Below are 27,992 nucleotides of genomic sequence, written 5' to 3' on the forward strand. Positions count from 1 at the left end.
ACTGGCTTTTATTAACCTTCCACAGATATATGTGCATTACAAAAAGTAGCTGTGAGCCAAAGCTAAGCTCAGGCAGGAGTTGCTGTCATGGTGAGGGCTGAGACTTAAGTCTCACATCCCCTTCTCCTGCACGATGCTTTTAATGTGAAGCCTTAGACCAAGCCTTAAGTGAGAAACAGTGGGGTCTCAGGGCTCAAAGTCCACATTGGGATCCCAGCTCCACTGAAGCATCTCCAGGGGAAAGGGCTCAGATACTGTGTTCTGGTCCAGGGCAATCACTAATGAAAAAGCTTCGCTTGGGTAGCTGCTGCCTTTCTCTCTCTGTGATTTTGTCTGCCTCGATACTCATCCGTGTTGCTGCGGCTGTGCCGGCACGATGCCGCCTGCCCTGCAGGAGCTCATGAAAAGAAGTGGCTGCCTTTCCGCTCTGTTATTAAAATATGCCAGGGGTGCTCAGCAACCTGGAAGGCCTGTGTTTTCTAATAAATGTAAGTCTGTAGTAGCTGGCTGTTTAGCAGTTCTCCATGCCTTTTTGCTATAGTAATTGTGGTGGTTATTAATGCCTTCTGCGGGTGCTGAGAACAGAGCTGCTGTCATTCAGAAGCAGTCCCTGAGGCAGCCCTGGCTATTTACCCTGTCTTAGAAGTCTGTATTTAGGAGGAACATCTCCAGTGAAAGCCCATCAAGCTGCAGAAACAGTGCTGCTGACGGAAGCAGCAGTCTGCCCACTTAACTTGTGACTGGGGGTGTTTCCCTGGGGTGTCCCTGGGAATACACGGTGCCATTATAGCTGCTGTTTGCATGGAGAGGAGAAGGCTGCCTCCTGCAAAAGCTGTTGCCATAGCAGCTGTGTGCTTCAAGAACCGCTTCTAATACCATCTGGACATGTGATGCCATAAGGGTTAAATGCAGTACAAAACATTTGATTTAAGAGCCAACATACCTGGGTCTTTTGCTAGGCCACGAGCATAACTGGAATCAAGCCTTGGGGGCCAGCTCTCCTTGTCCAAGCATCTCCACACCCATCGCATCCTCAGCAAATAGGCATTTCGTGTTTGGCAGTGCTTGTTGTAAGTGGATCTGTGTACCCATGTTTAGAAAACAAAACAAAACACACCACCAGTGGTGACTTACAGCAGTCTAGGAGAGTGTGTGAGTCTGCACTTACTTCCTGTGGCTGGGCATATTTTAACCTGAAGAAGAACTTAGGAAGTTTTAACGATGCAATGGGGCTAAGTTGAAGAATGAGCCATCTGAGTCTGTGGAAACTATTATACCAGAAATAGGGCTGAGGAAGCCAGGGCAGAGGTTGGTTTGTATGTTTTCCCTCTGCGCACATATGAATGTACACACATGCAAAAGAAGCGAGGCTCAAACTGAATGTCAGGCTGTGGTGTGGTTAACTTCCCAATGGACATTCTAAAAAAAATTTTATGCCTCACCTGATATCTAATTTCTACCTATTGGGAGAAAGAATTTCAGTTCACACTGTTTTCATTCTCCTCTTACCGCATTAGCATGAAAAATGGTAAAATGTCATTTGCTTGAATAAATATTTTACATTCTCATTCTGCATGCATATTGTCTAAACAAATCAAAAATTCTTAAGAACGTAATAGCTTAATTTTCCTGGAGTCCTTCTGTGAATCTGGAATGAGAGGTTGAGTGAGCAGGGAGGAGGAAAAACTATTTTTTTCAGGAACTTGCAGCTCTTGGCATAAATTGCAAAATACAAGCTCAGGGCCATAAATCCTGCTGGTACCCCCATTGCCCTGGCAGTCCTAGTGCAGTGCTGGGTTACGTTACAAGTAAAATCCTTGTCAAAACGCAAGTGTCATCTGTAGCTGACTAACGGGGCAGAGGGCTCCTTGGTGTTCCAGGTCCCACTTTGGGCTAGGGACCACGCACGCTGTCTCCCGTCAGCCTCAGTCACCATGAAATGTGAATTCAGCTCAGCTATGGCTGTCGGAGTGGCGCAGAGCAGGCAGTAAGCAAAGTGCTGCCTTACAGAGCCACACAGCCTGCTTCCCCACCACAGCCAGGTGCTGGTTTTAGGGGACTCGTGCAATAGTTACGGCTGTTTGTATTTTTCCAGAGACTTTAAATGCCTGCCACCCCACTCACCAGCTCCTCCTCTGATCTCACAATTTGCCAACTGTATTAGCTATATGCTTTTTTCTTACAACTATATCAAAGGAGATTAAATTTGTAATTCCATCTCATTTCTCTTCAGTCATTACGCTACGCCACTGTGCGCTCAAGGTTTTATGTTACCAAGTCCCACTCCTAAATTATAGGCACAGTATGTCGAGTGGGAAGTATCAGTCTTGATAGGTATTGCAGTCACTGTGCAATAATATTAATAAACCTGTCACATCAATATCCAGGGAAGACTTTTAATCTGTGGTCTTCCTACAAGAATTTAGTATGGTGATTATGTTAATTAAAACGAATGGTAAAATGTTTATTAACCATTGGTAAAGCCTTGAAAGACGATTGCACCCCAACTGACAATGCTGCCTTGGTACATTTTAACATGCACTTTAGATGGACTGAAGACTGGAATTGCATCTTAAAGAATGAGCTCCAAAGACTGCAAGAGGCAAGCTCCTCTTTAATAACTTATGGTCTAAATTTTGCTTTCTTACATTATGAGCTGTGGATGTCAGTGCTGTCTTCGTACTCGGATCCCTGCTGCCCTCTAGGAATTTTTATAATGAAATATTGTCAGCAGTACTGCTATACCTGTATCACAAGCTGTGGATTCCTTTATTAATGTTCAGTCATAACGCTATTGAAAATCTTTCAGATTTCTGCAGGGACTGCTGAATTACCATATCTTATTTTTATAAAGACCTTCAGGATTACTGCAAAGCCTCTCTATTACTGCAGAGTTCTTTAAGGCATTGGCAAGGAAATGACAAAGTTCCTTGGAAATAAACTAAGAATTAAATAAGCTTTTCATCTGGGCTTACCCTTGCCTGTTGGCAGACTAGAGGTGGTAGCAGTAGAGAGATGGTATGTGGCGCATCTAATAGAAACATAATTTATATCATTAGGAAGGTTTTCTACCCTAAATAGCCCTTAGGCAGGATATTTAGCAGGTGGTGGGCTTACCTGCTCTATATGATATAATGAGAGGTAGATACAAAGCAAATCCCTGATGACAAACAAAGTTTTATTAAGAACTGGCATTTTTTAACTCTGATGGCAATTAGGATCACTATTGATGCCCTAGTATCTTTTCTTTTACATCTTTTTAATTATTAAGTAATTGTGGTGGTTGAATGCTGATTGCTTAGCTAGGGTTAGTCTAGAGAAAATGCCTAAGCCTGAACAGTGGAATATCCTGAAAGGTCCTTTTTAAAGGATTAAAAGTTTCAGTTTATATTAATAATGTTTGTGTTTGTTTCAGGATAGATACTCAACTGGCTATTTAAAAAAAAACTTGCTTTAATATTTAGACAGCAGGAGAAAAAAAAAACCTCAGTTCTGGTAGCCTGACAGGTGGCTTTCAAATGTTTGAGAAAGGAAACAGGAGAGAGGTTTACTGTTTTATCATTAGTTAAAAGATTAGCCTGCAGAAGCCTGCTGCTGCCACGTTTGGACCAGTTTAACCCTATTGTTTCTCAGAGGAAATATTCTGGATTTGCACCTTGCTTTGGGGTTAAAATTGGCTGGTTGCTTTTTGTGTAGTATCATAACATATCTGTCATCGTATGCAATAGAGAAAAAGTGTTGATCTAGAAGCACATATTTCTATCTGTACTTTCTAATTGATGAAACTGATGTCTGAGGTGAAATACGGAGCTTAAGATCGTGCTTAGTAGAGGCTCCCTGTAGTGAAATTAGGGATTCAATTTGCTGCAGACTGATTTACACAAGGGAAAACATTAGTACCAACTATAGTATATATATATATAGTGTGTGTGTATATATATATACACACTATACTACACTATACTATATATATATATATATCGTATATATAATCTCAAATAGAGTGTTGGTAAAACACTAAATACCTTTTGCTGTTACTAGGTGTCCCTGAAAAGCCCTTAATTTTGCATTTCACTTCCGTCAGCTGGCTCAGTCTGCACGTAAGGTTGTTACAGTAAGGGAACTTGTTTGCTGAGGAGCAGAAATCCCAGCACCTTTTCGAGCAGCTGGGCCAGGTCTGCAAAGCTTGCGTGGATGGAGCAGCAGCCTCTGTGGACAAACCATGTGCCTGGCACACCATGGGGAATGGCTCACAGGCTTATGGCTGTCCTTTTGGTAGGATCCTTTGAATTTCCTTCCCCTGGATTTCCTCCCCCCCCTGCCCCCCATTGCTGTGTAGCATCACTGCAGTCTCTGGTTCCTTGGGATACAGTAGGGTCGGGCATGTGTCTGCTGAAACTGCAGGGGTTTTGTTTTGTTTTGTTTTTTTGAAATACTGCCAGCATGTGACATTTCACACAGCTCAGCAGTTCTCTACCCGTCCCTAGGTGTCTCAGAAAGTGCTGTGCCTGACTTACTCTTTCAGACTTCACGTGCTAATATCACTGGGTGTCTGCCCTTTCTTTGGGTTAGAGGCTTGTGGATGGTGCTGCCACATCTCGCATGTGAGCAGGGATTTTAATGCCTCAGGTGCCTGTGCCTGTGCCCTCCCACTGGGGTGTTTCAGTCGCATTTGTGCTTTTTAGGGGGACAAGGACCATTCTCTAGCTTTGACTAAAAGCAAAGCAGCAAATTGTAGCCCATTGCTGCTAGGCGGGCACAGCTTGCCGGAGTCCTCAAGTGTGTCCTTCAGGAAACGCAGGGGCCTAAATGCCACCGCTTACAGTTGGTGCAGAAGGGGCCAGATGCTTATCTCCTTGGGGCCGATACCTGAGGCTTTTGTTCTCAAGGATGAAGTTAATGCTGCCCCTGATAAGTGGCATTCTCCTTCTGTTGCATGGCTGCTGGACTCCCCAGAGGGGAACGAGGTAGGAAGGACAAACAGCAGAGCAGCTCAGCCGCTGTTGATTCAATAGCGGTCAGCCCTCCTCTTGAAACTGGACCCTGGAGCTCAAAATCGGACTGAGGTTCCCAGCAGGGAACTGAGTTTGCAATGCCTCCATTGTAAACAAAGAGCGTTCAACAGGCTCAGGAAGAACTGCTGAGTCTGGTCTTTGGGCGATTTGCAGTGATATTTATGCCTACAATTGCATTCATTTCTCTGGTGGAGGGCAGAAGCTATTCTTTGGTTTTAGCCAGGATTTCTGTTGCTGGTTGGGACTTCTTTTCTATTTTTATGAAAGTAATGCTTAATTGTAGATGCTTAATCTCAAATAGAGATTATTTGTGTATGGTCATAAATGTGGAAAGATTTGCAAAGCTCTTGAATTAAATGTTTCCGATTTTATCTTTGACCCTTTGCAGATGTCGCGACAAAAAATAGCTATTGACTTTGTTTGCAGGAGTAGATACAAGTCTCATCATTAGCCTGTACTGCATATCCGTATAACAGCCTCCTTGCTTTTCCAGGACATTGAACTTCTGGTGATGCCACTTGGGGAAACTACTGCAGGTGTGTGCAGCAGTGTGTTCAGCATGACAGGTGCAGAAAGAAGAGCGCGTTTCTTTGGTAGATGGATTCAAATGCCGTCATCTGGTTTACAGGATGGTGGTATACTTGCTATTTGTTACTTAATGTTTCCAAATACTTTACCTTTTGAAATTTTATTAATCTAATTTTCTGTTCTTTGATTAGCCTCTCTTAAATTTCTCATGCAACGTAGCTTCCAGGTTCTGGCCTTTACTAATGACCAATAAATTACTGGTTCCCAGAACCTGGCTCAGAGACTTAGCAATTTCTGCTGCATCTCTGCCAAAAGTGAGTATTAGTTCGCTTTATGGAGTCAATGGTCAGGATCGGCAACTCCTTTGCCCTTAAATTATCAGTTCAGGGAGACAAAATACAGAGGAAGTAGGTTGGGGAATAGAAAGCATATTTGGCTAATTTAATTGTTTATTTTCTTAAATAAAGGCTCTCTGCACTTGCCCAGGTTAGAAAATGAAAGGCTGTCTTTCAGGACTCGAGCCAGAAATGTGTTCTTTCTCCCTTTCCCAAATGCAGCTTGGGAACAATCTCAGCATGGTTTGTTCTCAGAGATCATTTGGTTTCTCAGAATGTTTGGCTGTTGCAAATCCCATGGTTTCTGTAAACTGGTTCCTTTTCACAGTAAGGTTTTTGGGCTTACAGGATGCTTGTTATATAGCTGATACTGCATACACTGAGATAACCAAAATGGATAGTATTTTGTTCCTTAAAAAAAAAAGAGAAAACACACACAAAATACCTACCGATGATATTGTAGATGATAGCTACATTTCAATTCCGAGACCTGCTGCTTACCCCCAAAATAAGTATTACTCTCAGCTAGTTGAAGTGCTTCACCTCCCGTTGTTACCATCAAAAATACGGGTTTGCTCTGAATAGCCTGTGGTGCAAATGGCATGAACCTTCTCATTTCTTTTCTAACCCTATGTATGGTATAGGATTTACATTTTCATTGAAGTGTGATCAAACAGTATAGTTGTTCCCTAATGGACTTGTGTATTGTTAGCCCAGCACTGCAGTCTTCCCCCTTTACCTTCCAGTGTGGTTTTTGCACCTCCAGGCACCCAACAGAAATCTCCATTCAGCACAGAGGAATACTTGAAGCCATTCTACCCTTCCTCAATCTTGTCTAATGAATGGCTATGTTTGGCAGGTTAAAAATATCTTACAAAATAATTAAAATACAAGGACATTGAATTCCAAGGCTGGAGCAGCAACTGACCTAATCCCTAGTGATAGGATGGCATCCCGGCAGTTGAGTCTGAGGACGCTGTCACCTCCTTACCTAAAGTAACTAGTCAGGATTCATTCCTGTGGATTTATTCTTGGGATTGTTTGTTGCGTGCAAGCAAGATTGTCCTGTGTGTGGTGAGGGTACTTCTTTCTCGCCATGTTAAGTGTCCTTCCGGCTAATCAGAAACCCATGCTGGGAATGAGATAAGACGTAATTTTACTTTGACTGCTTCCAAGGTCAGAGCTGTTGTTTGCCTGGCTTTGAGCAGATTTGGTAGGCTGCTGATATCCTTGTCTTCTTTTGATCCTATACCTCCCATTCCCCTTGCAGGGAGAGGCAGATTGGGAAGACAGAAGTGTTTTGCAAGAACCACAGGTGAACTCTGTGGAGACCAGAGCAAAAAGTAGTAGAGCTGACTGGAAGGTTGCTTATGACCTGAGCTACAGTCGGTGTTCAGTGTTAGCATGTTTTGGGTGGCATTTCCCTGTTCCCACTCGTCAAGTAGTCATGTTTCCTGTGGGATCCGCACAGCTAGGTTTTACAAAAGCAAGCATCCAGGTGAGCCAGTCTGCACAGCATGTGGGTTGTGGTAAGCCATGCTGTGATGGTGGTGGGAAGTGGTAGGAGCAGTCCATCTCCTGAACAGCAGAGATCAAGTTTGGGACATATGGATACAGCTCCTGGCAAGTGACAACAGGGAGTCTTTTCCCTTGGTGAAGCTAACACAGGTGACAAAAATCTCCAGCCTCTGGCATAGCTTGGGAAGCAGTAACTGGTTTCTCTTGACCCATACTAATCACTGAAGGGATATATGTTTAGCCTGCTCCAGGATGGCTCTTAAGTGCAGTGCTCTGCGGAAATGTTGTGCAATAACTTTCTTTTCAGTGGTTTTACAGAGCCCACCCGCATCAAAGTCAGCTGAGGATTACCATCTGCTGAGGGCGCAAGCCTACGGCGCACAGCAGTCTCTGAGGGAAGTCTGGGAGTCACCAGCCTCTGACACAGCAGGCACGGTGCACGGCTGTGGTTTCCCCAGCTGTGTGCTTAAATACTGACAGAGAGACATGAATGCTTCTGCTGCTATCTTCTGACAGGATGGACGTGCTGTCTGGGAGGCTCTGCATTACTTGGTAGCTTCACAGAGAAATTTGGTTTGTTTTGCAAACAAATTCATGTTTATGTGCCTTACTGAGGCCACTTGAAGCATCCTTTCAAAGATTAGTGAAAGAAAATAAATGGATGCATTGTCAAATGTGTCAGTCACAGCTGCCTCACAGCAGCAGACAGTGAAATGGAAGATTTTGTGCAGTTATACATAGAAGCTTGGGATGACCGTTTTGGTGCCCGTGGCCCATGCAAAATGGGTTAGGAGAGGGTGGTCAGGTAATGAAGCAGTGGGACCTGTGGATGAGGGACTAACATCATTTGTCCAAAATGTGGAGAAAGAACAGCTGGAATAGAGTGTCTTAGATGATTATTATATGCACTCTTTGCTTTCCATCTGCACCTCATTAGGATGTAACCATTTTCTATTGCACAATTTGCCAAATTCATGCAACACACCTCATTACTTCAGGAGTGGATTACTGTAATGAGCTCTGCATGGTGCTACATCTTAAGGCCACTCACAAGCAGAAACTGGTGCAAGAGGCCACGATTTGCTTATTAAGTGGAGTTCAATGAGGCTAACCTGACTGCAGTGCTTTGGGATGTGCAGTGGCAGCATGCTGCTATTTAAGTGGTAGCAGTATACCTTTTATGTTCAGGACAGCAGTTACCCGATGAGCAGGTCTCTTCGTGTGCCGCTCTGTTTTATGGAGCTGTAAGGGAGGTCTGTGTTGCTGCTGAGGAGGGGACTGCTGGCAGAAGATGCTCTCCTCCAGGCGCAGCATGGTGCCTTCTGGTGCAGTGCGACTGGGCTCTGTGGAGCTCCTAGTCCTCGTGCAGGATGTGGTTTTTAATTGTGTGATGAGAGGATGAGTGAAGCTGTTCTGCACGTGCCGGAGTTGGTTGCTGGGTTTCAGCATACTTCTGTTAGCCTGGGAAAAGGAATGCAATAGCAAAGCTACATGAAGTGAACTCACTGCAAAATACTGCTGTTGAAGTGCTTCAGGATGGCTACCCATCTACCATGCTGTAGTGCTACAGCTATTTAAAACAAACAAACAAAACCTTTGCCATCAAAGCCTGGGGTTGCTTCCCAAGCTCCAGGGCAGAGCAGCAGGAATGGGAATATTCAATCCACCCCCAAACAGAGAGGATGGGAAGCTAAGTGGAAATACTGAATATTGCAAATGTCTGCTTTTACAGGGTACCTGCATTAAAGCACCCTGTAAATGGGCAGATGGGCACAGCCAGTTGTTCAGTGTTGGCTGGCAGTTCAACATGAGTGTGCATGTGCAGTGTCAATACAGAGTCACCCTGAGGGCTGGGTTTGTCAGAGGGGGAGTCCCAGGTGCTTGAAATGTCTGGAGCCTGAACAGAAAGAGCCCAGGCACCAGTGCCACCCTCCCTTCTCTTGGCTTTTCTGGGGTATGTACGTCCCTATCTAGCAACTCCTCCTCAGGGCTGAAACTCGTGCCCATTATCCTGTCCCCAAAGGTCATTCCTGAGATCCTGTCGGAGCACAGACAAACACAGTCTTCTGTAGGCTTTCTCCGCAGGTGATAGCCTTCCAGTCTCTGGGCGGCTACTTCAGACCTGTGAGGTCAGGAGCATTAAACATTTAGAAAAAGAAAAAAGAAAAAAAACCACTGGCTAGACCTTGTGCGAAGTTACTAAGTACACAGATGTGTTTACTTAGAGATAAAGCACAAGAGATTAGACAACACCTAAATTAGTAGTATTCCTAAAAGCATTGCTTGTGTTTGGCGTGTCCTTCACGAGCACGCTGCCCATCAGGTGGGGACAATGCTGGGTGGGCTGCTTGGGGGAGCCTGCTCTGTCTGCAGCGGAGGTGGGAGCTGCTTGTGTCTGGGGCCGCACACCCTGCAGGCGCAGAGTTCCTTCTTGCCTGAAGGTTTGAAGTCCTTGAAGTCCTCCCTGAGAACTCCTCAGGCCTTCCTTTGTCACTTGTCCTTGTCAGGTTGCTGTAGCTCTCCCTTTTGTTCATTTTTCCACACTTCCACTTCGCAAGGGTGGGAACTACTTCCTTCTTGCTCAAGCAAATGTGTAGTCCAAGGAATATCCCAAAGCAGCAGCAGCTGCTGAATGTAATGACTCATGTAATGAATGTAATGGCTCACGATCGTTTCTGGTCTGGCATGGACGGATCCCAGTCTTGCTGGTCTCAGGAGGATACACAAATGGAGGCATTAGACGAGAAAACAGTTTTCAGACTAGCTATTCATATTCCAAGTCAGATTTCACAAAGTGCTCCAACAGATTTCACAGATCACCGGGTGAGTATATGTGGTGTGCATCTACTATTGAGAGGCAGAACCAGGCAGGATGACAGATAAAAGAAAAACGTGAATGAAGGATCAGGGTTGTGTGCCTTGGGAGACTGAAGCACACAGGAAGAGCATGGAGAAAATACACAGTTAAATGGCAGGTAGGTGAAATGAGAGTTTATGTTTATCTGCCACTAGATTAATGGGGGTTGATAAGCCCTAGCTGTTACTTAACACCTCAGTGAAGCAAGGGTTAATTGGTCAGCATGTTTTTAGACTTCAATTAGCAAACTGTAACTTGAACTGTAGCATGTTATTTCATGAATATTCTCTTTTACTTTGTCACTGTCTATCTTAACGTGGAATTATAACAAATTTGAGCATTTGTGCTTTATTTTCTCGTCATCTAGCATTCCTCACCAAACACAGAGGATTTCCTTTGTGCTGTAAACCAAGCAGGATTTTTGCTTTGCATCAAAGGATAGCAAATGAGGTCACAGACGTGCACTTTACAATATTAAAACTGAGACGCAGCACAGTGTGGTGGAGATGACATGGTTTTTGGGGACAGGCCTGAGCTTACCTTTCTTCAGACCTGTGAGTCGGGATGCCACGTAGCCAATTAATCCCTTAGCACCAACTGAGTCTTCTCATGACAGGTCACTTGATATCTGTGGAAAATAAAAAAAAAAAAAGAGAGAATGCATCTTCTCTAATAGGTTTTCCAATTTCAAAGAAATAACTAATTCGTGTTGCAGCAGGAAACCTCTTCTGAACATGGCAGTATTGTCCCCTGCCATACGTTTGATTTTTCTCGAGGAGCTGGGCTTCAAGAGCACCATGCAGTAGGAGAACTTCTCGTATTTCTGGCAATCTTCTTTCCTGTGGAAGCCTCAAGTGTTGCTGCAGTAGCAGCCTAGGTGTGTCTGTTGGGATTTCACCCCAGAAATGGGGCTTCATTCCAAGTCACCCATTTATGTATAAAAATACACCTCCTGTTGTATCACTGCATGCTGGATCAGGGCTGTCAGATCTCAGAGCTGAGTCTGGCTGGGCAATGGTTACTGAAACAGTTGACATTTTGGCGGCCCAGCCTCTGTGGTGAGAAATCTGCCACCCAGCCACGTGGTGCGTGTTTTAGTACAGTCGTGGAAGTTGCACTAAAAAATTGAGAGAAGAGGTCTGTAAGTTTAGTTATGTGTCTAAGCAAAATCTGCTTTCAGGGAGAAAAGCTATTAAGCTGCAGAAATCTTATTAGCAGTCCTGAGTGGTAGACTTTGCTATTAGATTTTAAATTGCAGTCCTGGTGTGTTTCAGTTCATCAGAATTATTCAAGGCATTCTTGTGAGAATTACGCCTACATGGTAAGAATGCATAGTGACATTTAGTTTAATATAGTAATTCATTACGTCTAGATTTGTTTACCGCTCTAACTGTATCATTATATTTCCACCATCGTTTTGAATTAACCTGGTCTCTCCCCTCAGATCCTGCTGCCTTTTTCATTTTCTTTTCCCTGGGATGTTGTGTCTTTATAATTACTTGATCAGCATTTAAACAGAGCGTTTCATCTCAGAAAAACGAGCAGAGAAAAGCACGAGGCAATTGTCCCTGTTTTGTAACAGAGCATCTGAAGCTGAGGGAAATGGCAGGACTTTGCTCAGCTTCCTTGGTAAGTCAGTGGCAAAGAACAACTCCCAGCTGGCACATGCACTGCACGATGGTATAAAATGAGAGGCTCTTGTCCTTCCTTCAGTGTGCCCCGACATCTGTGTGGGTTTGGACATACCCAGCCTAACTACTGCAGCAACGGGCTAGTAGAGAAGAAGGCCCAACCCCATCTGTGGATACAGAGGCCGGATCTGCAGGTCTTTGGGACTGTTTTCATCCATTTTGTCTATCTGTCAGTGTGTTGTCGTGTGGAACAGAAGTTACTGCTGGAGTAGTCCAGCCCCCTAAGAAGGACAGCTTGCACATTACTGTTGCCAGATGCCTTTGAAGGCATTGATAGTTAATCCTTCAGTAGAAGAGAAACCATCAAGTTCTTCTGTGTAAATTAAATTTATTTACTCTGTGTATACCAGTTACAGAACAGATTAATCTGCATATCCAACAGGCCACTTCCCCTCCCAGCAGTTTCGATGCAATGGCCAAAACCTAACTCTTTGGAGGCCATTCTGCATTAAAAATGAGTCTGGTCAGAGACTGCAAAGAGAGAGAAATGAAGGCAGGAAACAAACTCCCCTGCCAGAGCTGACGCAGGAAAAAACTGTATCCCACAGCATGGCAATGCAACGTTTCTCTCAGGCTGACTAGTACCAGCACGTGAAGGACTGCTTCTGACGTGTCATCCCTACAGTGTCACATAGCTCTGAGCTGGTGAGTTTTGACTTCGGTCCCTTGGCAGGCTGGCCATGGCCAGCACAGATAGTGCATCCTGGTTCTCCTGTTACGACCCAGCTCCCCAGGAAGGGCTCTTTGCCTGTTTTGAGTTGCTTCTTCCCACTGCCAGGTCAGTGCTTTCTCCATCCTGGGTACCACAGAAGCTCGAGACAGGTAAGCTGCGTAGTCATGTGGCTTCTTGTCTTTTTAGCAGGTTGCCCTTTAGTCATTGCATCCATTTGAACAAGCCTTTTGCCCTCAAAAAAAAACACCCGGTCACTTGGCAGTTGAGCGTTATTCCCTCCACTTCAGTGCTCACTAATGAGAGAGTAATTTGTATTACTGGGCTTCAGCTGACATTGTATTTAATATATAAGGAGCGTAGTGATCTTTCTTTGTTTAATTAGCCATAAACAACTTGGTTTTTTCTCCTTTGTGAGATTTTAATTTGGGATAAAGAGTTACAGTATAATTCTTCTGGGAATATTTGTAATCACTACTTCAATGTAGTGCGTGGTAAAACTGTGTTCCTGTTCACCTTGCTATCAATAAGTGTGTTCTCTGTACAATATTCACAGGAGACACAAGAACACAGTTCCAGAGATTTGTTAAAAAAAACTGAACATTCAAAGTGACTTTGTATCCAATTATTTATTTTCTTGACAGTTCAGAAAGTGGCAGGGGAGAATTCCTGCAAAGGAAACACAGCCCTCAGGATTAAATCGTGGTGCTTTTCCCAGAGCTGTACAATAGATTTTTCCATAAAGCTTTGAACAAATAATTTACATTTTAGGTACTTTTATTGTTTTATTCATAATTTAGATATGCTATATCTCTGACCATAGGAATGTTTTGAAGATGAATTCTTTGCAAGGAAGTGAAAATTGTGCTGCAAATGCAAGACAGAGTTGGGTCTTACCTAAAGATTGTCTTTCAACTACTTTTGCTCTGTTCAGTTTTTCGTTTCCTTCTTTTCCAGCCTCTGTCTCTAACCTAAGCAGACACTGGTAGGTAGGAGAGCGCCTCTCCTCCATCTCCCAGTGCTGGCCGACCACCCCTTCGCAGAAGGGTTGAGTGATGCTTGTCGCACCTGATTGCTGTGCAGGAGCAGTCATTCCCACAGCCTGCTCTAAGGCTGTTGTACCCCTGCCTTCTGTTCCTGGCCTGGGGCTGGATTGCGAATGTGCAATTTAGCTCTCTGTGAGTACATAAAACAATGCTAAATTCAGTAGTTCTTTCTATAGAGCGAACTGCAGGGGAGGAAATGATTTTGAACTGGGGACTAATTGGGTTGCATCTGATAGATTGACCCTAGACTCCAATCCTATTCTGTGACACATGGGAGAAGTGACTCGGCTCTTACCATGATAGAGAACTTAGCTTTATCTGGCAGCTCCTGCCTAATCCATATAAGACCAGGGAAAGTCATTTTAAGTGCTGTGCCTGGCATTTCTGCTGAGCTCCTCATGTGAGCACGGCTCTGCCGGTATGTTGTTTGTGGCACTTGAAACACCCCACGCCTGGGGGCAGCCCCCCTCTTGGTGTGTGCCTCAGCACACTTCAGATGGGTTCAGCTGTTTCGTTTGGATAAGCATCAGAGAGTTTGTATCCTAATTGGGAAAACTTGATTTCTAGAAATTACGTGGGAAACCTTGCGAGAAGCAGTGCCCTCATGTGCTTTCTGACACTTGCCAGTTTGAGCTGTCATTGATTCTGGGAGAGTGTTTCTGAGATACCAGAGACACCTTTCCAAAATATCCCCCAGATTTTGGCAACTTCCATGTACGACACACTAAGTGATCCTGCAGTTCCCTCTATATTTGGAATAGGAGATTTTGGTGATAAATTTAATCATCTCGCTGGGAAGTATTTATCTCTCACCAACTTCTACCTTATCATATAATTTCTGTTCTTATTCTTACAAAAATGCTTTCTGACAGATATGCTGTATGGTTTAAGGTTAGTTACTTGCTGGGTCTGTCTGTAGTGCACATCACAATAAAAACAGTACATACCTCCATGTAGAAATAGCACCCATAGTGTATACTAACCTGATAATGAGTAGTAACCCTTTGATTGAATGTATAAGCTGTCAGAGAATGTGACAGAATTTAGGAATTCATCAAAAGAACATAATTTGCCATTGAATGATTTTGTAGCTTCCAATGCAGCTAGAGAATCTTGTTAACCATCACTGAAATCTTTTTCCTTAACTTCAAATTACCATGAGCATGCTCTTTTATTAGGCAGTAATACATTGGAAATCTCTACCATCTTTGGATGGAGGCTTCAGCCTACATTGCATGTGGTGTTTATGAACAGTAAATTTTTAAGAGGATCCAATGTCAGTTAAATTCCTCTCTCCTGTTCTGTCAGTAGCAGATATTTTCATGTCATCTTGAGGTCACTGCCCCAGGTTTCTAACTTTTCCGTGGTTCAGGCTCTGTGCTTCATGAGAAGCTCAAACGACCTGAAGGACAGATGCTGTCTCTCCAGTGTTAGCCGGCATCTGCTGAGTGTGTGGCTGCTTTGGTTCATACTTTGCAGCTGCCAGATTGCCATTGATTTTTGTCGCATTTCCCATCGTCAGAGTTTAACTCTTTCCACAGACCTAAAGAAACGTGCCAAAAATAGATCAGAAATGTCTAATAGTTCCATCTCATGTTTGTTATGTGCTGTCATGATTTTATTACATAAACTTTTTTTCCCAGTTGTTAAAACAATCATCTTGAATAACTTTTCTTAGTTAAGGATTACTTACTTGGTATGGTTAGTGATATTTCTTATTAAATAAATAGTCTGTAGGCACTTCAGGGATATGTTTTCAACCATTAGCTGTTTAAGAAATTGCTAATAATGATCACATGCCTGTGCACGTCTGAAAGTTGGTGTGCAGTCCAGAACAGCCCAGGGAACAGGGAGCTAACATTTGCGTGTAGAAATGGACCCTCAAAGCATGCACACAGACACACTCTCATGTCAGTGAACTTGCATGGAAAGCTGATGTGAGGGTGCCCACATGAACAGCTCAGAAGAGACCTGATATTTCCACAGAGTGATTCATCTCATCCTAGAAGAGATTCCAAAGATAGCTCAGGTGAATCACCCTCTGGCAGTTCTTTGCCATAAAAAAAAGCTTGTGGCGATTAGTTCAAATGTGAAGACCCAACCTATTTTTTAAACTGCATCATAAGAGCGTTTTTGTGGGTTGTTCTCAGATGGAATGAGGATCTGGGGGCAAATCCACTGGTCTGAGAAGTTAAAGCTCCGTTGGTCACAAAAGCCCTGAAACCACCTAAGCCTATGACCAGCCGGGCCCGGAGCCTTTGGCAGGTGCTCTCTGACGAGCCCGGTGATGTACCTCTGAGGGGGAAGATGTAGGCAGCAGTGAACAAACTTCCTAGTGTTGGAGGTACGTGTGGAGATTTGCAAGGCACTGAGCGCTTTTTGTGCTCTGCAGGTAACTGGTGCTTGGTGACTCTTCCTGGAGGAAAGCGGCACTTGAATTAGAAATCTCAGAAACATTTAAAGGACTGAGGAGTTGAGCTGATAATCCAGGAAGCGGCGCCGCTTCTGAGTTTGTATTGAGTTGATAGCCCAAAATGGTGCTAGGAGGCACAGTGCTCCTGGAGACATCTGATTTCAGAGGAGTTGAGGAACAAAATGTCCTGAACTGCTAACTAAAACCTCCTGCTGTTTTAGGTAACCGAGAGGGTGATATGCAGAAGCATAACTCTCTATTAGCTCTTCTGTGTACATCAATTAGCCCTCAAGTTTCATTGAGTAACTTATTCTTGTTTTGTTTTCTGAACTGCTAAAACATGGGTTTGCATTATTAAACAAGTGCATTGTGATGAAGTGATGTGTATGCATAATACATACTTGCTCAGTTAGCATATCTGTATCCTTTGGGTTGTGTATACATGCCACGAAGAGCTATTATTTTCAACTGTGATCTAATTAGAGGCCAGATAATAGATGAAATAACTAGTTGCTCTGTGTAGAAATGAAGTACTTATAAGTTGAGCATAATTCAGTGCAAACTGGAAAGCACCATGCTCAGAACCTGGGGGAGAGCATGTGCAGTTTCCACTGGAGAAGTGAAACTGCTTCTCCCTCAAAGTTGTTGGAAACGCAGTATCTTTACTGCCAGATGTTAACAAAATCGTTGCCCTGTAAAATTAGAAGAAGAACAACATTTCTGTGTAGCAAACCAGTTTTGTTATCTAAGAACAAACAATGTCTTCTTGCCTGTGTGGAGCAATGACCCCAGCTGTTGCATGAGACAGAATTACAAGGACAGGATCAATATATGGCTGAGCACCAGCAATTTCACTGTCCTGGGGTACTAGACAGTTGCCTGCTGAGCAATGCTCTTCTTTTTGGCTTGCTTTCCAAAGGAGATACACAATAATTTAGCTGTTCAACTTCGTTTTTGTGATGTGCCAGTCCCCACTACCATTCTGTTTTGCATACAGCAGCATGTTTAGAGGGACAAAAGAGCACCTAGATTTGTAGCTGCTGAAGGCTCGGGGTAGTCCATGCTTAGGAGGAACAGGGCGCTTAATGTGCGCATGCTGAGAGCTGAGGTGTGCACATGCTTCGAGTGTCATTCCTGTTAAGACTCTGAGGAAGACATAGGTGTGGTATCTAGGCATCCTGGTTTGCACGCTGAAGTTCATGTGCCCATGGCTAAAGGTAAGCCCCCCAGTCCCTGGGTGGTTGTACGCTTAAGAACTTTTATTCTGGTATCAATCCTTCCTTTCTTAAAATCGTGACAAGTTTTAACTTCCTTCAAGGTCAGATGCCAAACAAGTAAGTGCTGAGGAACTGACCTTACAAAATAATCCATTTCAAGTTAGTTCTTTGCACTTCAGCGCAGTTCATGATGTGAGGCTGAAAAGCAAAGAAAGCACTTGGTAGCACAGGGCAGCCACCTCTCCAGCAGCAGCAGCTCTAGGATTTTGCTTTTTGCCAAAGTAGAGCCCTCACAGTCTCCTTGCAAGGCATCTTTCTATATTGGTCGCTATGTCTAGACCAGCAAATGCACGTGTGGGTTGTTTTCTCTCTCTTCAGGTACGTGCCTACAGAGAGTTTCTCCATATGTGGCTGATCTCTATGTTTATTTTAAAGTTACACAGTGGTCATTTTGGGTGTCCAACTTGAAAGAAGGTTGTTATTGTCAAATGATAGGAGTGCAGTAAGTTGTCTTTAAGGTGTGTCATATAAGTCAGAGAAAATTGTAAGTTGGCTGTCATTTGTGTTCTCTCAGGATAAATCAGCTATGGCAGATAGCAGAGAAGGGACCCACTAAATCTCTTGTCACTCCACTGATGCTTGTCTTCCCAGGAAACAATAGACAAAAGTAGTCTGATTAATTTGTCCAAAAAATAAGGCTTTGACAGTCTGATTTTATATCCTCTGTGTTTCCAAGTTTTCACTAAAAAGCCACAATGTTTTAATGTTTTTAATTGTTTATGGAATTTGGCAAGACTCTTTGCTTTAATCTGTACTTTCTTGAACTCATTATTTCGTAGGATGGCTCTTTATGGTACAAGTTTTGAAAGTGATGACACACAAGTGGGTCCCCCAACACTTTTTCTGTAACTGGATCAATACTGGGTATCTCTCAAATCCTAGCAGAAAGGATGGATGTAGAGGAGTGGATTTCTTGTGGCCAAACTCTGGTTTTTGTTTAGTTATATCTTCCACGTCTGGATGCAAAAATACCCATGTGAGATTCCACTGCAAGAGAAAAGGAGTGAGAAGCTTTCTTGAAAAGTGATATTGAACGCAACTTTTGCCGTTCCATCCAATTATTTCACTGCTTCCCTGTGCTGTTAATAGTTTATTAAGACCAGGTAATATTGTAATATGTGTTTAGTCAGCATTAGAAAGTTTCACATTAGTGCCAGGGTGTGTATTTACAGTCATCTGCACTGAAGCTATTTATTCTCTTTAAAAGTTTGACTTGCATCCTGGAAATCTGTCCTTTCTTTCCTATCTGCTTCTGTGAGTTCATTTCCAATATTGACTGTACAGGCAGAAGAATGTGATTTCATCTCAGCATGGCTGAAAAAGAGGTAGAACAGTGTTTTTTGTTGTTGCAGTTTCACAGAACTTCAACATAAATAAGTGGATTCACTAATGGATGCAAAAAATGTTACCAACAGCTCTGAAAACAGCTGAAAGTCACAACAATAGAACAGCAAACATGACAGTTCAGACAGCATTTTATATCACAAGGATGCTGACAACATTGAAAACTTCTTTCTGGAAGGCTGAAAACTATCATCGGCAGTGCGAAGCAAGCATGCCTCTGACTTCCACGTGGCACTGATTAACCAGGGAGGCAGCGATGTGTGCTGCTGCTCAGGGGCTGGCGGAGTGCAGAGCTGTGAAGGGGTCGACACGATGTGATGGCCTTTCAGTGCAGCCTGTAAACAAAATGTTCTGGGCGGTGTGCCTTGAGCAAGAAGAGAGATGAGATTTTTAAGTGGGAATGGCACGAGGTCAAGGGGGAATGCAAAAGTTAACTGTACTGGCACCAGCGTCTTAGTTACGGGAAAGGGAAGGAGGAACAGATGTGGCAGAATAAGTGGGATCTGTGTCTGAGGATAAGGTGGCTAACAGAGAAATCCACCTGAAGCAGAGGTGAATTTTAAACTGGGAATAAAGAAAGAGCAGCAAAAGTAGGGGAGAGAGGCAGAGTGAGATGTGTGCCTGAAAAGATAAAGTGCTCTGGAAAAATAAGAGCTCTTAAATGTACGAGGGATGGCTTGAATTCACTGCTTTCTTTTCCCACATTGCTTACATTTTTCAACATAGTTATGACTGCTGATGAGCAAGCATCACAGCTTGTTGCTGAGGTATTTATGCAATAATTATGTTAGCACAAAGACTTTTGGTAGCTGTGCAATACACAGAACACGTGTATATAGCACTCTTTCATGCTCTTATCGTGTAAGATGCTTTTCTGTAAAACCTTTATAGTCATGTAGTGCAGTTGTAGCCCTGCAGCACGGCTGAAAGCTACTGGTACAGACTATTCATCATGTTACAGATGGTGAATACATTTCCTGAGCCTGCTTTCAGGTATCCAACAGCAGCTGATTCAGAGCTTCATGCAAGCAACTCCCCCTCTCGAATACCTCCTGCTGTTTTTCAGGCTTATGCTGCAAGTGGGGAAATTGTGATAGAGCACAAAGCCCACCAGGGAATGTACTTGTGTTAGCAGTCTTTTGCCATTTAACCACTTAAATTAGCCTGCAGCCCTTATGCTTAAAAGCTAATATGCACAAAAACCAATACACCTTCAATGCAAAGAACTGCTATTCAAGATGATTAACGTGAAAATCAGGTTGGACGCTATCAGCAGAAAATGTGTCTTTATACTACCGTATTTAAAAAGCAGTACCTTCAGTATTGACTTGTTTGCAGTTTCTTAATTGCTCTCTTGAGGAAAGCGTATTCTGTGTGGAAAGAGAAATTAAATAGGGCCTCTGATATGGTTTGGTAGTAAAACAACAGTGAGTTTGATAACTATGTATTTCAAAGCCAAGGTTCTCAGTGGTGGTGGTATTAATCATTTAAAACATATAGGGGATTTGAGCATATCTACAGGCCATCTCCTTTCAGATGACACAACAGCACTGAGCCGGACAAGAGCAGCAGATAAACAGGACAGCCCTGGGTAAAAGAACTGGAATTGTAATTTGTCTATCTTTCTCAACCCCGTCTATTACTTGTCATCAAGGCTGTAGAGGCGTAACGGCACTCAAAATATCACAGTGGGTCTGATACCTGCTCTGGTTTTAACAGAACAATAAAACAGAGTATTTGGCAAGTTTTATGGAATACATTTTAGGAAATGCTTAGAAATTAAGTTCTAATGGTGGCTACTGCTGTGTTGTAACACCTAGCCATCCAGGTAGATTTATCTGTCCAAACATTAGTGGAATACCAGTCAAGGTATTTCACCTAATATAGTGAAAACTTACAAAGCATGTGGGATTTTTTTCTTAGTATCTCTTTGATCTTTCTAGTCTGGGTGGTCTTTCATGGACCAGGAATAGAGCTGGCAAGAAGTTCCTTGTTTTAATTATTGGTATGACTCAATTGTATTCTTTTTCATATGGAAGTGAAATGTTTCAGCTTCTTTTTCAGCATCTCTTACAATGGGATTCGAACAGGTGCTGCAGTAGGGACAACATGTTAATTTATCAGCTTCCATTTTCTCTAAAAACAAACTTTTGGACTCAGTTTTGCCATGAAGGTCTTCAAAACACAAATCCTGAAATCTTGGGAATCATCAAATATTAAGCTAAGATACACGAATCCCTAAACCTCTTAGTCTCTAAGCTGAGCAGTGTTTTTTTTGTTGTTGTTTTTTATTTGTTTGTTTGTTTGTTATTGTGAATATGAATGAAATGCTAAGAGTTGCCAGGTTGTACTTTAATTTCTGCGGAATTCAATGCAAGATAAAACTATCAGGCATTTTAGGACGTGATTGTTTAGTTGCAAAGAGTATAGCTTCTTCATTGCCGCCTAGTTCAGGGTGATTTTTCTCTTCCCTTTGGCTCTTGGAGTATCCACCTGCCATATGGCTCTGATAATGTCTCTTAAATAGAGACCCTTCTAGGGTGCTCTCTTTTACCCCAAGTTGATACAGACATGCTTTAGAGAAACTGTGCCATGGAAGACATAAATGAATTGAGCCTTGTCAGAAAATACAAGGCTCTGTGTAGAGTTTCAATGGACCAGGTTTCCCTGATGAGAAAATACAGCATGCGTTATCTAACAGTCGCTTCAGAAGTAATGCTGAAGCTCCTGTAAGTATGGAGTATTTAACTCTGATATTCATAGTGTTGCTTTTTTCTTTTTTGGTGGTGGTGTGTTTTTTTTTTTCACATGAGCTTTTGCGTAGTTATGAAGAACTCAGTTCTCCAGACTATCTTAACTGTGTGGAAAAAAAAAAGAAAAAGAAGAGAGGGCTGACTGGGTCTTGGACTATATACTCCTTTTTTTCATCCTAGATGAACTAAGTGGGTACTCAATTCTTGGTAAAGCTTTACATAGTGGAGAATAGTAGAAGCAATGCCAGGCATATGCAAAATAAAGAAGGTTTTGAGAAAATAAAAATTAAAAAAAAAAAAAAGAAGAAATCCAGCTTTTGTCTGCAAGCCCCACGTTATATCTGCATCATCAGAACTAAGGCCTCAGCTGATCTGCAGGAATTCGTTGGTCCCTTACCTTCCCCTCCACCACAACACAGCTGTAAGAACATATGCTTGGCTGCTTAGTAAGCAGTATGTGCAGTTCAGTAATGCTGCAAGGTTCAAGTAGCTGTGTCTCTTTCGGTTATGTCTTTAAATCAGTTATCTGAGATGCAGCCATTGCTAAGTCTGTCCTACCGTAATAGAAGCCTCAAGCATATTTGCATTTGCCATAAGGAAAGGTTTCTCAATGAATCCCAGAGCCAGTTAGATATTAAAATCCTGTTAAAATACAATTACATCCAGGTGCTTAGCTCCCTCATTTTGCTTTGCAAATTTCAACCCATGTTACAACCAAGCTTTTTACAGTTAGATTATTCTGCTGGCCCAGTTGGAATGACCACAAAATGTTTTAGTGCTCAAACTGGCCTCACAGTTCAAGGGCAGTTTGAAGGGCAAGTTGTCCCATATCAACTGAGTGTGGGTTGATATCGAACGGTCTTTTAGAAGCTCATCAGTGTGTCAAGTCAGACAGCTTTGCTTAAAGCAGCAGTGATTAGTGTTAATAACAAGGTTGGGTAATCATTATTTCTGTTTCATTCTTAAAAAAGAAGTTCCATTAGGAAAAAAAAAAAGAAAAGAGAATAAGGTTGTTCATCTTGGTCCGTGATACCCTAGTAGCCCCTGCCATTTGCAGAGACAACTACTGCTTTGGATTACAAAGTCTGAATACAAACGATGTAAAGTGCAAGTTGATGAAGTAAATGCACATGAGCTTTTCCAGAGAAACACATTAAGTATGTCACTTACCATGCACTTAATTTGCAACACAGAGAACATTTAGGAACACCAAGTATATTGGGAGAGTGTCACGAATTCTGTGGTAATTATTGCTATTTTGCTTGTAAAGAAATACTGACTGGAGTCCTGAGCAGGAACTATAAATTACTTAGTATTGTACACTTAATGGAGAAGAGCATGCCTGCTATGTTGCACAGAGGGTTGGCACTTATTTCTACAGGGGGCTAGAATCAGAAGATTTATGCAAAACAGAGATGATGCGTACTGTTGTGATTTGCAAAAAATTTGTATGGAATATCAGCTGTACCTGATAAGGTCTTCTACCTTAAAGGCTGGTACAGCTATGAGGATTCGGCTGATACAAGATGTTTGAGGAGAAGAGGAGGGCATTATTTAGCGTGCCTATGCAGAAGTGGTGATGGACAGTAGCAGCTAGAAATTCCAGACCATGTAGTGGCCAGAACTATCTGAAAGATACTCTTAAAAAACAAAAACAAAAAAACCCTCAGGCAAGATTTTCAGAAATTTATGTCCAAGCATCAGCTCCTAAACCTTTTTGGATGTATATGGCTTATAAATGTCTTTTTTTTTTTTTCCTGAATTGATGAGTAACTAGGAGCTCCTGTTTCAATACTATATATAGGCATATTCAGTGTATTCATTGAAAACATTACCAGACTGAAATTTTTCTATTCAACATTTTCCCGAGAAACAAAAGATTTAGAAAACAAATGTGAAGAATCCAAGCAGGAGGTTGTTTCTGAAGAAAACCCAGCGGCTTGTGTTGTAATGCCAATCTGCTTTTCACCATCTTTCAGTTCCCAAGCTGAGAATGAGGGTTTCAGAATCTGTGGCTTAACGAAATGCAGAAGGGAGCTGGGAACTGTTTCACTTTGAAATTGGCCTCCAACTTTTTTTTTTTTTTTATTGGAATGTGAATATTCTTTTGAGGTTGGCCATGATATTCTCAGCTCAGAAAAAAAAAAAAAAAGATTAATCCTACTTTTTGATGTTCTTCTTGGGAAAAAAAAAATCTCTTTTAAACAGATGGTATGAATTTAATCCCTTTACATTTCATTCTCAAGGATGCTGGAACTACTGTTTGTAAGAAATTCAAGATGCTTTTAAAATGACAAATATTTGATTCTGAGTTCAGCCTTTATGAGTTCAGGTGGGAGAAGGGTGTTGGGTTGGACAGGAAGAAATTCCGAAAACAAAACACATTACCTGACTTTTTTTTTCCCAGCTGAGTGCAAAATGTCTGTGCACATTCACATTTTATCAACAGATGATACAAAGCAGGTGAGCTGTTGAGCCTGATACTTCAGGAAACAATCGCCCTTCAACTCTGTCACCACCTCTTTATGCTTTTCCAACTGCGTGTTGTGGTGCTGCATGAGCAAACGCAGGCTGTTCCCTTTCTTTTCCCCTGTGGAGTGGATCCCTGCAGGAACTGGCCTTTCTGTATTTTAATTGTTTTTTTCCGGTTGCTGGCAGGAGTTCTTAAAATACCTCGCCTCGCTTGTATCAAAGCAGCGCTAGCTCGGCGCACAAGGCTGCGCCCAGCATGGGGCTGAGTGGTCTCAGGCTGCCCTGGTCAGGAAGCGCAGCAGCAGTCTGTATTTACCAGTTACCGAGCTGCTGGAGGAGGCAGGAGTGGCATTTAGGAACCCGTAAGTCAGTGCTAGTGCAGGAGGAGGGGCAGGGGGAGAAATCTGACCTCTTTGAGTTGGACGATTCACCATGGCATTGTGTGGTTTCACTGTTTCCAGTCCAAATGGATGCTCTGGATTGATTTATTCAATAGATGTAATTCATTTCTGATGCTGCCAAGAAAACAAAACAGATTATGGATTGGTTGGGGCTGTACAAACAAAAATGCAATATTACATTGTAGTTTCGAGAAGCAAACTGGATCCACTTATGTTTGGCAGTTACCAGAGGATGTAAGGAACAGGATGTAAACATCAGTTGTGTGAACAGCAGCTTTTCATCTTGAATATGTCAGAGTCAACTTCTTTGATCAGGTACACTGGGTTCTGCTCCTTCCAGGTCCTGTGACACCTGCAAGTAATGAGTGGAAAAGATGAAACAAAAGCTGAGTTCGTGTTCCAGCCCTTTGAGGTGGCTGGCCACAAGCAGGCCGTGACCCCCAGCATTATGTGTCTCTTGTATTTGGACTGCAAATGCAGGAAAGGGAACTTGAAAAGGCATAATCTGGAGCTATACAACAAAACAGGTAAAATGTATTATGGTTTGCATGCCCATATGAAAGGATTAAGAATGCATTCACATCTCTAATGGACTCCATGCACAGCACCATTTTCAAGTTGAGGCACTTAATGCCAGTATCTATGGTACGAATAAGATGTCTCATTTTTGGAGAAGGTGATCTACTCACTTTCCATTATAGCTGTTACAGTAATATATGGAAGAAAAAACAAGAGTGAAGATTTTAAACAGTACCTTTCAGAGGGATCCTGTGGACATACTGAGATGTAGAAAGGTCCTTGTCATTCTGTTTAAGTTTCACTGATAACTAGTTATTTGAGGTGACTTTTTACCAAACCATGGGCATTTCTTCTTGTCTTTCCCCATACTCTTGTCTGGTTTGTATTTTAAATACAATCCCACTAGAAAATTAACAGTTGCAATAATACACAAATTAAACATGTTATTGTATCTCCCAAAATCCTTTAGCAAGGTTTAAGACCAGCTGCTGTCAATTTTTGAATAACAACTAAATTAATGCGCAAGTAGAAGAACCGTGCAAGAGCTAGTATTGTGGTGTAAAAGAAAGGGGTCTAATTACAAAGTAGATAAATCAAGTACTGATATAAAATGGTGGAGCTCTTTCATTAGGAAACCTTTGCTTTCTTAGACCAAAAGAAAATCAAACCAAACATTGTTTTCTTTCTCTGCTAAATTAAACACATTAATTCTGTATTAGCTGAATGGGTGTTTACTTGAGTTAGTTGTTTAGAGTACTGCTCTGGAATCTCCACTGTAAATCAAATATCTAGACTCACAAGATTAATCCAGTTTATCTGGACAGCGCTCTCCAGAAAGCATTTTTGTTAGAAAATTATGACTGAGTAAATCTCACATAATCTGTTGAATTTAACTATGTACATTATTAAAAGAATATGCAATGACCAGAGAGACATCCAAGAAGGAGGGTCATTAGATGTCTATGGTTGTCATCTTTTTTTTCTTCCCTATTTAGAAAGAAAATCAGGTCACCTCTTGTTTTATTCTTAGATCTGAATTCTGTTTTCTGTGAATTCATCTTTTCGTACAGCAACTTACAGGGTCCTGGTCTGTAAAAGGATGCCTGCAATACAGTATGATAATGTAAATAGGATTTTTATCAGCAAAGAAAAGGACACAGCTATGTTACAGGCTTGTTCTCTATACTATGTTTATTACTATTACATTTAATAGGCAATATATTGAGGCTTTTTGTTTGTATCTTTGTTTCTGGGTCTTACCAAGTCAAGTACTCTAGATGTTATATCAAATTTGGGACCAGGTTCAGCAGAGTGTGTCATGTCTACTCTTTGTGTTTAAGTGTGAGATTTGTCCTGGCTGTAGGCAGCTTGGCCAAAAAAACCGTAGAGGCTGGGTGTGCATTTCCAGTGCCTGACCATGTGCTTTCTGCTGGACGGGGTTGGTGTGGAGTGCTGCTGTTTGGAATGCTGATGCTTCCTCCTTCCCATACCCTCATCCTCCTATTCCGTGAAAGGTAAAAAATGGTGGAATGAAGCATAAAAGGCCCTTGTTTTGTAGCAGTTGCTATGGTAGTAACTGAAAATGTTCCAAAAAATAAAACACACGCTGTTTTTTCTGTAGTGTTGGCACTTAAAATAGGTTCTTTGCTACCTTTAACAATGCCTTAGAAAAAAAATAGTGTTTTTCAGACTTTTAAACTGTGATACATCCTAAAGCATACCTGCACTGTACTTCAGGTTGCTGTATCAGTCCTTGGGATGCTGTGTGTGGGAACACATGCTTGCTGTATGTATAGGTACAATTGGCAGAAGATGAGTTTCATTTGCTTCCAAGTTCAAATTTAAGTTTTGAGTAATGATTTAAACCCTAAGAATGAGTTGTCAGTTTGATCTGCCTATGTCTAGGAAATATGGCTTGTGTTTGTAAAACTGCGTTTAAGTTATTTTTGCAGTTGTGTGGCTTAGTTCTGCAGAACCTGGTGTATACAAGTAAGTTTATTCATAATGGTTGTGCCAGGAAGTCATGGTTGAATTTGTTAGCCACTGAGCATGACACCTTGCAGAAGACTAGCAGTGTTCCTGAGGCAAGAACAGAAATACTTACGTTATATATGACCAGAATCAAAGATAAGGATGGAAGAAGCTGTGAAGAGATAAGCACAGAAACTCGTGGGATTTGTAGTTTTTGCATGAAATATAGCACATGCTGCTGGCTCAATGAAAGGACTTCAAAATGTCTGGTGCTGTCTTTCTAGAAGGGTTTGTTCCTACTGCGGTGCTGGAAGGGTGGCTCGAATCCCCATCTGCTCTTGAGCTAGCGTAGTGCCCATTAGGATGGAACTGATGCAGTACTAGAGGTGTGAAAACCTGTGGTGAGCCAGGTTCTGACTTTTACCTTCTCAGTGCCAGTCTGTCCTTTACAAGGAATAAGAAATCAGTGTGTTCCCTCTTAATCCTCATGAGACCCATCCAAAGCAGCGGGTTGTGCTGTGCCCGCTCCTAGCATCAGCTGCCTTCTCCTCAGAGATTCCCAGTAACGCTCGGGAGCAGCAAATGTCATTGCCAGGAATGTGACACAGTGTTCCTGAAAACAAAGATGGACTCGTCCCCACTTGTTCAAAGCACACTTCTCTCTCGCTGCGTTTATTCTCTATGTTGTGGCATAGTAACTGCTGCAAACCTTCCAGTGCATATATCAGGTTACAGATGAGTGCAGGCCCCGTGGCTCTTGGAACAGCATGGGGCTGGTTTTGTTTACCGATGACATTTATCCTCTCATTTCCTTTTGGAAGCAAGACAGCTCCTCGCTGTCTGGTGGGGAATATACTTACAGGACCTTCTTTTCGTGCCGTAGCTGATGATAAACACTCCAGTGCACGGTGTCATGTCTGCTTGCCACGGAGCTGCTTTTACCACTTTCCGCAGTCAGTCTGGCAGGAGCTGGCTCGGCAGGAAAGCAAAAGGGTTTCTAAAGTGCAATTATCTTCTCTTGCAGGAGCAGACCGAGAGCGGATGACAGCTAATCATGAGACGTACCTTCTCATGGCGGGCACGCAGAATGACATGGAGGATTGGGTGAAATCCATTCGCAGGGTTATATGGGCACCATTTGGAGGAGGTGAGTCAGCGAGAGAAAATGCAAGGCTCCAAGTT

The 27,992-nt window shown here is 42.5% G+C and overlaps 1 protein-coding gene across 9 annotated transcripts in view; it reads left to right on the top strand.

Annotated features, from left to right (window-relative positions):
- Window positions 1-27,992, top strand: part of ARHGAP24 (Rho GTPase activating protein 24) — a 181,852-nt gene that overhangs the window by 114,453 nt on the left and 39,407 nt on the right. For all 9 annotated transcript variants that reach the window (XM_083836009.1, XM_083836006.1, XM_083836010.1 and 6 more), the window contains one exon: window positions 27,835-27,957. In XM_083836009.1, coding sequence (XP_083692135.1) covers window positions 27,835-27,957 — 123 coding nt within the window. The remainder of the gene's footprint in view (window positions 1-27,834; window positions 27,958-27,992) is intronic.

This window comes from Anser anser, assembly GCF_964211835.1.
Source record: "Anser anser genome assembly, chromosome: 4".
NCBI classification, from domain to species: Eukaryota; Metazoa; Chordata; class Aves; order Anseriformes; family Anatidae; genus Anser; species Anser anser.